This window comes from Puccinia triticina, chromosome 14A (genome assembly GCF_026914185.1).
Source record: "Puccinia triticina chromosome 14A, complete sequence".
Lineage (NCBI taxonomy): Eukaryota > Fungi > Basidiomycota > Pucciniomycetes > Pucciniales > Pucciniaceae > Puccinia > Puccinia triticina.
The window spans coordinates 1,737,213-1,748,198 of NC_070571.1; the positions used below are offsets into that span (position 1 = coordinate 1,737,213).

Consider the following 10,986-nt stretch of genomic DNA (forward strand, 5'->3'; position numbering starts at 1 on the left):
CAACATATCAAGTAATCTGGAAGAGGAAGGTAGAGGGAGGGTGAAAGAACTCCCGTAACCCATACTCGAGCAGCTTGTAGAGAACAGGAATCTCAGGCCGTTGTAGATAACTAAAGGAATTTGTTTCCAAGGTAGTTGTTAAAAGAGTCAACCAAAATACCCGGCGCCGGGAAGGCGCCAGGGAGAATAAATTTCCCCAGCAGGGAAGAAGCATAAAGCGGCAGATTAGACGCCGGGCGCAAAGTAAATCCGTTAAAATAATGTACATCTTTCTATACGCATTGAGGCGGGCGATGCCCCAACTCAAGAACTATCATGGGCATCTGTTTTGATTTGCTGTACGCTCGAGCTAGAATGAAAAAGAGACCTGGAGCTACTGAGCAGTTTGCTTCATTTGTCGAATGTGCTCATTAATAAAATATCTGTTCCAAGTCCACCAGCAGATTTCAGCCAGTTAGTTCTTGATACCATGATAAGATGGAATGAAATCCGCACACCTGTCCAAGGTCTCCTTGTCCAGATGTTTCGCTCCTTGTATCATCCCGAGACAATTCCTTGAGCCGCACTTGCATCTGTGAAAATCTCTCAGATGTCAGCTTGGATGAATAAAAGGAAAAGATGAATGTGCGTCTTCAGTCACTAAATGTTCACTCACTGAAATGGTTGAGCCATGTGCCATTCGGTGCTAAAGTAGGCAAAGGTTAACGCCTGTGATGGGGGATAGAAAAGAACGAGCAAAATCACGATTTTCCAAGGGATATGAGACCATGAGTATAATAAAACAGTGGAGTTTATTAAAGGGCGGGAACAAACGTACTTCGCCCTTCTTAATTTCGGACAGTGATCTAAGGCACCAACGGCCTTCTTCAAGCCCTTTCCATCCTCCAGGCAAGTCGAAAGCTACGTTGGGTTCACAGCTATGGTTAATGTAAACTAGTTCACTATTCAGCTCGAAGTGCGCCTTCTTCGGTGCCACGGCATCGTCGTCAAATTGCACAGATGTGTACGCCTTAGTTTGCGAAACCTATTTCAGATCCAATGGTACGATCGTTGAAAAACTATGCATTAAGGAAAAGATTGATTGCAATTCACTTTACACTCTTGACCCAGTGTGGCCAGTACTTGTCCCGCCGGGAAGTCCTTGTGATGGTAAATAACAAATAATGTAGAGAAAATGAACAGAAAACAACTGGTTTCGTCAGCATCATCAAATGAACAAGGTCTTCAGCTCAAAAGTGGTTTTCAAGTTGACTTGCCTGTAAGGATATAAGTTTCGAGTCAAAGCAGCCTTCTGGCCCATGAAAAATCTCAAATTGATCGGGAAAACGTAGCTTCTTTAATTCAATCGCCATCTTCACCTTTTCCAGAAAATAGCGACCAGTTTACCAGGAGAAGATGTAACGCGGATTTGAGGGAGTGGGGAGACTGAGTTGTACGTAGTAGAATTAATAGTAAGGGCCTGTACCATAGCCCGCGGATTCCAAGGGATTCGCAACTTGCTGTGAAATCCGAGCGACCCAGAATCGGGAGTACCAATATAGCGCCTAATTGGCGTTCTCATAATCCGAGGAAAATGGTCTGTTTTCCTCAGTTTGGAAAAATAGGTCGGACCAATTTTTTTCACCTCGGATTATGTACGCCTTCCCCAGCCACCCGCACCATCAGATACACAGCACATCCTCGTATTGCCTCCCCTACCCATGGAGTGAGTACCGGCCATCGAGAGCAGCTCACTACACCCTCGATGGCCGGCCGAAGCCAGTCATCGAGCGGAGTGCATACACCCTCCACCGATGGCTGGTCAGTAGGTTCTGCACTCTCAATGGCCGGTGGAGACCGGTGATTGATAGGAGTCCACTCCTCCGTTGATGCCCGGTCTGTACCGGCCATCAATAGTCACTCGCCGCATTCTCGATGACCGGTTTGTTCGGGTCATCGAGAAGAAGATGTACTTCTCGAGATGACCGGTTCGTTCCGGTCATCAAGAGGAGTATGTACTCTCCAAGATCCGGAACGAACCGGTCATCAAGAGAAAGATGTACTCCTCAAGACGACCGGAACGAACCGGTCATCTTGAGGAGTAGATTGATGACCGGTTCGTTCCGATCATTGAGAGGGTATGCACTCCTCCCGATGACCGGTTCATTCCGACCATCTAGAGGAGTACATACTCCTCCCGATGACCGGTTTGTTCCGGTCATCTTAAGGAGTACATACTCCTCTCGATGACCGGTTCGTTCCGGTCATCTTGAGGAGTGTATACTCTCGATGACCAAGAGGACAGCCCATTGAAGGGAGCCCTCAATGACCGAACGGACCTGCCATCGAGGGAAATACGTTCCCGATGGCCGGTGTGTACCGCTCTGGCTGACCGGTCAGTACCGGTGACCGAGGAGTTTTTGATGAATCCGCGGTCCCATGGTACGCCTTTTGGAGCAGGTCGGATTTTGAGCTCGGGGAAACCGTGCAGGGAAAATAATCCAGCTGACGAACCGGTATTTTTGGCGGCTCGGAATCCGAGGTGTGAATCCGCGCTAACTTAACTAAGTCCCTCTCTTTGCTGAGGGGGGACGCCGTCCCGCAGGGACCCTCCGAAGGAGGGACTTATACACTAAGTGGACGCGGCCTGAGAGAATCAGGAACTTGGCCTTTTTCAATCCTGTGTAGCTTCATAACATCACATTATGTGATTGAGTTGTAGGGGAACAAAAGATGCAGAACATCAAGGAGAATCTTTCCACCTATTGTCCTATTTTTAGGGATATGTAATGACATTCAAACGTTTTTTTTTGCAACTTCATCTAGTTGGCTATATCCCATATCACACATGTTGCACTGTACAGAATCTGGAATTCATGATGTTACAACTCTGATTACAGCTCAACAAGAGGTGTTTAGGATGGGAAAAAATAGTAGAAAGATAGGGACAGCTTGGGCCATCCCAGAAATGTAAACAATTTCAAAAATGGTGCAGAGGCTCATGAGGGAGAGTGATTGTAAAAAAGTCCCCACCAAAAGTCATAATTCTCTCAGGCCGCGGGGTCCACATAGCGCGTAAGTCCCTCCTTCGGAGGTTGCTTTGCTCCCCCAAGGAGGGAATTAGCTAAGTTAGGAATCCGCGGAAAGCTATGGTACAGGCCCTAATAAGTACGTACAACCTGGCACCTGCTTGCCGAAGTCCAGGAATCATCTCGGGCGAGCGGGTACATGCACGCGCTTGCTGGGGGGGCTTTCCGAACGGGTACACCTTTGTACATATAGCTTAGCACAATCCCCTTGTTTCAGGGGCCGGGGGACCCGGCGCGCCGAAGGCGCCTCGCAAAGCGAGCCTCTGAAAGAGGGGCTTGTGAGCAATGTCCCATCCGTGGCCTGAGAGCTTGGGCTTTTTGTGGCTTTTTTGACCTCTTTGGAGCTCTCAGGCTTATAGCTCCCAAACCATCAGGCCAATCAAAATGCCGTGAGCTTTCTGATGTAGGCATCCATCTTGCCTTTAAGGCCATATTTTTTTTGTGCATATTTTGAAGAAATAATACCCCTTCCCTGGTGTGTTAGTGAGAGTCTCTCTTGGAGCTTGTATCTTGCAGTTATTCCATAATCAGTGGTATCCCATATACTACAGGTTGTACAGATCAAACATTTGGTACCCTGTACAAATTGTACAAAGGTCAGGAGCCACACATTGAACAGATGGATGATACGTACATAGTGAGAACGGCGTACTCAAGTGTTACAAACAAACAAACAAACAAACTTGGGAACAATTTTGTGGCTATGTACATAGCCTAACATTTCACTTGAACAACTCGCAACAAAAATTTCTTGCTAAATATATTGATCCCATTTCCCTTAGACAACTTGCAAAATTCCCTTTACTATAATCAGTACCTTCCAAAAAAACACCTCTCAAGTTTCCTGAATGCACAACCTTGGCCTTGGTATTATACAAGAAGCTTTATGAAAAGAGCAACAAGAAGTTGAAAGAGCACATCAAGAAAACATCTATAGAGAACTACAAGCAGGAGGCCAAGCCCTTACAAGTCAAAGCCATTTTCAACCTTTGCAAAGGTTGCAATACTTTCCTTCTTGCTGGAACAGGCTTTGGGAATTCAAGAATCTTGGAGATTTACTTCAAAATGATTCCGAAATCACAAAAGGCTGTGGTGTTGGTTTTAAATCCGCTTGATGCCTTGGGAGATAATCAAGTTTTTGAGAAGGAGCAAGCTGGATTTACGGCGATAAACTTAACAAATATGAACTTTGATAAAGACACCGCTGACGCAATCATGAATGGAGAATACAATTTTATCTACTTGAGTCCTGAGATTTTTCTCAATAGCAAATCCTTTGACGGTGTTTACTTTAGCACTACTTTCCAGAACCGCCTTGCCATGATTGTAGTTGATGAGGCCCATATGATCTACATATGGGGCCTTGTTGAGAGTTCCACTTCAAAAACTATTACTTCAGTACACGGTCGAATCGAGGACTACGCTATATTCAGACCTTGTTATGGAAAAGTTGGGCCGCATTTGCTCTTTTGTAATGATAAGCCCATCCTATTGCTATCTGCAACGTGTCGTCCGGTGGCTGTGGACGGAATCATGAAAAGGCTCAAGCTTAATGAAAGTGATATAGATATTTTACAAGGAGAGCTTACCCAACCCAAGATTCGAATCATCCGGATTGAAATGGCATATTCTCTTGCATCAACACTGGACTTAATCAAAGCTTTTCCGTCAAGTAAGGACGTTCGCAATGAAGACTTAGTCCCAACACTTATTTACAGCGGCTCGCGTAATCGTACACTTACAGCGATGGAGGTTGTAGACATGGCTCGCAAGACTCCTGGGGGTGCATTTGTACCTCACAGCACCTGCATCCGAAGGTTCCATTCATGCACTGGTGATCAAGACAAGGTTGATTGCGTCCAAGATTTTTCGGCAGGCAAGTTTCCTTTAATCTCGTGCACCATGGCGCTTGGTCTGGGCCAGAACTGGAAGCGAGTCCAAATGGTGGTCCACATGGGCAGGGGTGATCCAGCAAATATCAGCCAGATGATAGGTAGATGCGGGAGGGATGGTCAACAGGGACTGGCGCTGATGTTTATTGAGAAGAATTGGCGAAATGGTAAAAATTCAGTTGATCAGTTTACCCAAGGCGCATTTCAAAATGACCAAGATTGAATGGACGCACTTGCGATCACTCCTGTTTGCCTGCGGATTGCCTACTCAATTGATAACTTGTAAGTCAAATCCATTTGTTATAATCAAACATAAAAAAAACATTCAACTCATTGATATATTTATAAAATCATAGGCTGGGGTACGTCCCACTCTGGGAGGATGATCCGGCGTACATTCAGGAGAGGGAGCAAGAAATCAAGCAATCAATGCTCAAGTGCCGCTGCTTTAATTGTGCTGCTGCCCAAGTTCCCAAATTGATGAATAACCTTATCTTTGCAAACAAAGAGAATTTTGACGACATCATCAACAACAACTTCCAAACAGCTGAGGTGCGCGATATAAGTGTCAAATATCCAGCCAAACAGACATCACTCAGAAAAAAGAAAATTCTAGACAATGAAAGACCCGCTTTAGAAGTTTTCAAGGCTCAGCTCATTGCTGATTTGCATGAAGATTACAACAGTCGATTTGAAGCGGGAGGGCCTCTTTGTGATGAAGATATCTTTGGTGAAGAAGAGGCCAATTCCATAGTTTCCTATATGCATCATATCCACACACCAAATGATATTCGAGGTATAATTGGAGGCCAATGTTATGAAGGCCTACTTACGTGGCTGTTCAATCAAATCACCAAGTTCAAGATTTCTCTGGAGGGTGACACTGTCTGTGGAAGAGCGGCACTGAAGAGGTTGAAGTTATCACTGCCATCGGTTCAGACACCTTCCACAAATGGAGGACCAAAAACCAAGTCTGTGGCATCAAAGAGCGGACCAAGGCCACCAACAAAGAAAGAGCTGGCAGCTGAAGCAAGCTGCCTACGATCTGTTGAGAAGAAATGCAGTTGGTTTCAGAAAAAAAACGCAAGGACCAGATCGCTCAGTTCATGAGGGAAGCCTTTGAGAAGGCACAAAGGGATAAAGGAGAGATATCTAAACAACACAAAGGAAATGCAAGACAATAAGAAGTTCCAGGAAAAGAAGCATCACTTATTCAACATTCTGGAGTACATGTGTAGATTTCTGCCTCAATATTTATCCCATCTACATATCTACTGAGCTTACTTCATCTTGTTTGCTGTCCTCTTTATCTTCAGGCCTTATGACATCATCATAAAATAAATGTTTTTTGAATTCTTTCAGTTCAGGGTCCTTTGCTTGAATCATTGTCTTTATCTTAGCAAACCTAGATAAATAAGTGTTGTCCACTTTTTTGGTTCTTGGTGAAGCCGCAGTTGGTTTTTGACCCAGTATATCACGGTTGTTAGCCATTTGCATGAACATTTTGAGAGACTTTTTATCTAGCTTGTTCTTGTGGGACTGATGTATGACAGTTTGACCACAATCTAACTTGAGTGATTGGAACATACGCTGCAACTGTTTGCAGAGTTTCATAAGGCTTTTCAGTTAAGATATTTATGACAGAGAGTAGATTTGTGTTTTTTTTTACTTACAATGTCAATGTTGACAGAGAGTAAATCCTGGAGTTGCTCTACTTTTGTGCCATTGCCAGTCTTGTTGTGAAATAATTTTAACCGATAATTCTGTATCTCAAGCCAATAATCCTTTGCAACAAAATGGTTGCTTTGACCAGTTGGGGAGAACAACAAGTTGTGGCTGAGGTATTTTCTCATTGCTTGTGGTAGGATCTCGGTGAGAAGTAGTACCATTTGAGGGAGGTAGGAAGAGTAGTTTGTAAGCCCAGTAAGAGCCTGGGTCATCAAGCACCATTTCTTCCATACATTCATTAGTCTTCCAATATCTCCAGGCTCATTGATCTCATTGCTTCTACTACAGATGAAAAATCATGTAATAGAATCAGAGTGTTGTTAAGCTTGGGACAATTTCCTTTTGCTGCTGCCCTGCGGGCTTTTGGAGAGCAAAATTGATCGTAACATTCATCAATAATGGCATTCCAGCAAGCTGTGGGGATGGTCTGGCGCTCTTCGGACAAGTTTTTGAACTGAGTCTTCATAACAACCCTGCGAAAACAGCCCATAATCAGTCATGATCTGGAAATAATGATGAATAAACTGATAGTTATCCAACTCACCGCAAGCAGTAATAAAGAGTGGCTTCCATCACCCTCTCCATCTGATTAATCATCAGGGTGAATTCTTTCTTCTGGATGGCTTTTTCTGACGGGAAACCCAATGCCTCCAAGAATTGCCAGGCACCACAGTTTGAATCGTCGCTTGGATCACCAAAATGGTGAGTAAATGTGGTTGAGACAATATTCCACAAAGTGTGAGAGGCCCCCAGCTGAAATAATACATTCTTGAGGTTGTCTTTCCCATGAGGGCTCGGAGTGCGTTGAGATCTGAGGGAATTAAAGTTCTGGATTGTGCCCAAATCACCATCCATAGGCTGGAGGCGGCCATAGAATTCATCGCCCAACAGACCAGATTGATGGAGGATAGTCGTGAAAACCTGCCCAATCCCTTCGGCAGAATTGTCCGACGCATCCATCAACTTCAACATGTGGATGGTTGGCTTTTTATGGCTGATCTGATCAATTACAGGCGGATTGATCGGAGTGGCAGAGGCTGACTTTGATGGGATAGCAAGATGTTCCTGAAGAACCCGAGCTATTTGGCTCTTCCATATAGCCACTTCACTTGCTTGTGCATCCGCCGCAGGCATGAAATGGGCCGGCTCTATTGTGAAATCTGGAACATTGCGTAGGGATTCACGAAATGCATTCAGAGTGAGCTCTTCTAAATTGAGTGTACAGAGGAGGGAGTTGTTCGGGACGTGAATGTAGCCCCAGGTCCCACAAAACGTATTGGACCGGTTGCCAACTGATAGGTCATGGACTCGCTGAACCATGTCTATGTTATCAATACATATACTTGGAGCCAATGGTATGTTCTGCTTCACAGCCATGACTTTCCTAATATTAGCCTCGCCTTCCTTAGACAGTGTTTTGAGTGCACTAAGGGCTGTTCGTCTGCTTGATGCTAAGCCGAGATAGTTCAAGTATTTGTGTATTCGCTCGGAGACCCCACAAGCCAAGAAGCGCACAGAATTCCTCAATTGTAGGGCATTGTGCCTTCGGTTATGGGCAAATGCTACAATTGAGCAGATTGTAGTGGCAATCTAGGAAACAGCGGATGGGTCCAGTGTTAGTATATAGGTCGTGCTAGAGATGAAATAGCAAATTACCAACCCTTGCAAACCGAGCATTGACACGGTCCTGCCCAGTTAGTTCTTGAATATAGGCAACCTCACCAAAATCCTCGCACTCAGCTGCATCCTTAGAGGTCTCGTTGGCCAAGTTCGCCGCTTCTCTGGCATCTTTGTTCGCCATACTAGTGTCATTGGCAATGCCTCTCTGCTGAAGCATCCCAAATATCAATCCATGCAAGAATGGCATATGTTCCTCGGTCATGATTTTTTCTTCACTGCGCTGTTCTTCAGGGGTAAAGAACGATGCCTTTACAGTGACAGAGCTATGGAACGATCCGCGGGGATAATAACCACGCGGTGCTTCCTGTGACACAAGCTCCTTAACCGCCTGGAACAAAGGTAAATTAGTCATGAATCTGCAACTGGAGTGATGATAAAGAGCTACAAAAGTTGCAAACCTGCTGCTGAATAAATGTGGACCACCTTTCACGACCACTGTCTGACCTTTGGACTTCCAGACGCAAAAGCTCAAGCAGTCTCATGGTTGAGTCAATTCCCCTTGGCTGGGGCCATAAGCGACGCAAGAATGCTACCTCAGAATTTTCAGAGCTTAGAAATATTTCCAAGAAGCGCTTCGGAGTCATTTTTGATGGGGTAGAGTTTAAAATCTGACATATTTGGAGGACCTTTTTTGGTCTCACTGGGCAATTCCATGATGATGTTAAATATGATATTGCTTTTTGGTGGATGCTCTTGCAGGGAGGGAATAAGCTGTGTGAAAATGACTTTCATGCCGGAAGCCTCGGTCCAGCTGGCTAAAAATAATCAATACTTTCTTCAAAGGTTACACATCTGAGCCTACTTCTGCGACTTGTTACAACTAATTTCCAGAGACGTGTTACAAATCTAGTCATGGGGATTGTATAACGATCAACACTAGGCAGTATGGGTATGTCTTTAGCTAGGTGGTTGATTCTTCTTAAATACAGGATTTATATTGGCATAAGGCATGAGAGGAAAGTTTGCAGAAGAAGTAAGAAGAACCCCTGGGTCCTCTCTTGGAAAAATGGAAATTTCAATAATTTATGGACGGCGAAATACACAACCCCTAGCCGTCTGTCTAGCGCAGAAAGAAGGAGAAAAATCAGGCCTTTCGGCCGGTCCATTTGGATGAAAGAACTTCCACCAGGAAGGTGGGGAAATATTGAGGGCAAGTTTTTCCCTGCCAAAGCGTCTCAAGCTCTCAGGGCAAAATTTTGACATTAGTCACAAGTCCCTCCTTCGGAGGCTCGCGCAGGGGCGCTTCGCACCAGCCCAGGCTGTACTAGGGCCCTCTGAAGCGAGGGACTTGTGTTAAGTTAGTGTACATACTTGGTAGGGATGAATCTTCTTTGAGTTCCCCCAGGACTAACTTAACACAAGTCCCCCCCTGGTGGGAGGCTCGCTGCGGCTGGCCACAAAGCGGCCCCTCCCGCAGGGAGGGACTTGCATGTAATGTCAAAATTTTGGCTGGGAAAGAAATCACAATTGGCTGGAGGGAGTATATTAAGCCTCAGCCAGCCTCCCCCTCAGGTCCTGTGGACCTGCCCCAGAGCCAAAAGATACTTCTGGACCTCAGCTTTCATTTGGCACTGGTCTCATCTCCTCAATCCAAACCATTTGCACTGTACTAATGGTTTAAAAATAAATAAAAAACCATGAAGAAATTTAAGCTAAGGATACGCAACCATCATGCCTGGTGGATGCTGGATCCGCAAACCCGCAGATCCTACACATGTAGTGTTGCATTTTGTTGCAGAAAGGAAATGCAATTGTGCATATTATCAGAAAATCCGAAATTGGATCTTCAGATTTGACCTTCAAAACGGATTCCTTCAATCAGTTTTGGGTCTTTTTGCTCAAATTTTTGGGTGAGGGTGCGCATCAGCACTGCCAATGAAACTGTCTATTCAGTTTTTTTGTACATGTTTTGCTGATTTTTAAATAACTATTTAGTGATTTTGGGGTTGAATATCCTTCCTTTCCCTGCCAGACTTCAGACATTAGGCGTAAGCCTCTCCTGCGGAGATCCCTCTGGGCAGGGTCCCCCGGACCCTCTGTCCGAGAGGCTTAGTTAAGCTAGCCCCAGGATAACTTACAACCTTGCTTGAAGAGGAAGATTTCTCGGCAAGCAGGTGGAAGGTGTCTGCGCTGGAGGAATCCTACGGGCAAGTGGAGACATTCTTGGGGCTTTTGGCGCTTGCCGGGGATGATTCCAAGGAAGAGTCAAAAAGCATATCCGCTTTCCAGAGAGGCCTCCTCCACGGCGGTTCATTTTATATTCTTGCCAATGAGGATACCCAACCAAGTGGCTCTTTGGGCGAGCACCTTGTACCTGCTTGCCAAAGCATCTTGTACTCTTCGCTGATGCCCTACAAGGTACTCGCCAGGGAGTAATCATCTCTGGCGTGTGGGTAAATTTACATACACGGCAGTTGCATGGCGCCGGCAAAGCGCCAAAAGTTTGGTCGTCAATTTGACGGTATGGAACTCTGGCCGGTGCTAAGCCGGCAGCAGTTCGGGGAGGGGAAAAGAAAAATGAAAATCTGAGATATGTATGCCCTCCGGTTATGATTGGCCGTAAAAGAGCGCGGTGAGTCGTGTAGCGTTGAGTAGGGATTGATTTTACGACGGCTGGA

The 10,986-nt window shown here is 45.3% G+C and overlaps 2 protein-coding genes across 2 annotated transcripts; both read right to left on the reverse strand.

The window, feature by feature from the left end:
- Window positions 1-373: 373 nt before the first annotated feature.
- On the reverse strand, window positions 374-1,352 carry PtA15_14A135 (uncharacterized protein; the record flags this gene model as incomplete). The annotated part of the gene is made up of 6 exons (XM_053162820.1): window positions 374-422; window positions 498-572; window positions 656-708; window positions 818-1,024; window positions 1,093-1,140; window positions 1,257-1,352. 6 exons carry the CDS (start codon window positions 1,350-1,352, stop codon window positions 374-376), a joined length of 528 nt encoding a protein of 175 aa, XP_053026808.1.
- A 6,969-nt stretch (window positions 1,353-8,321) lies between these two features.
- Window positions 8,322-8,952, reverse strand: PtA15_14A136 (uncharacterized protein; the record flags this gene model as incomplete). The annotated part of the gene is made up of 2 exons (XM_053162821.1): window positions 8,322-8,696; window positions 8,767-8,952. The coding sequence occupies 2 exons, from the start codon at window positions 8,950-8,952 to the stop codon at window positions 8,322-8,324; spliced, it is 561 nt and encodes a 186-aa protein (XP_053026809.1).
- Window positions 8,953-10,986: the final 2,034 nt, after the last annotated feature.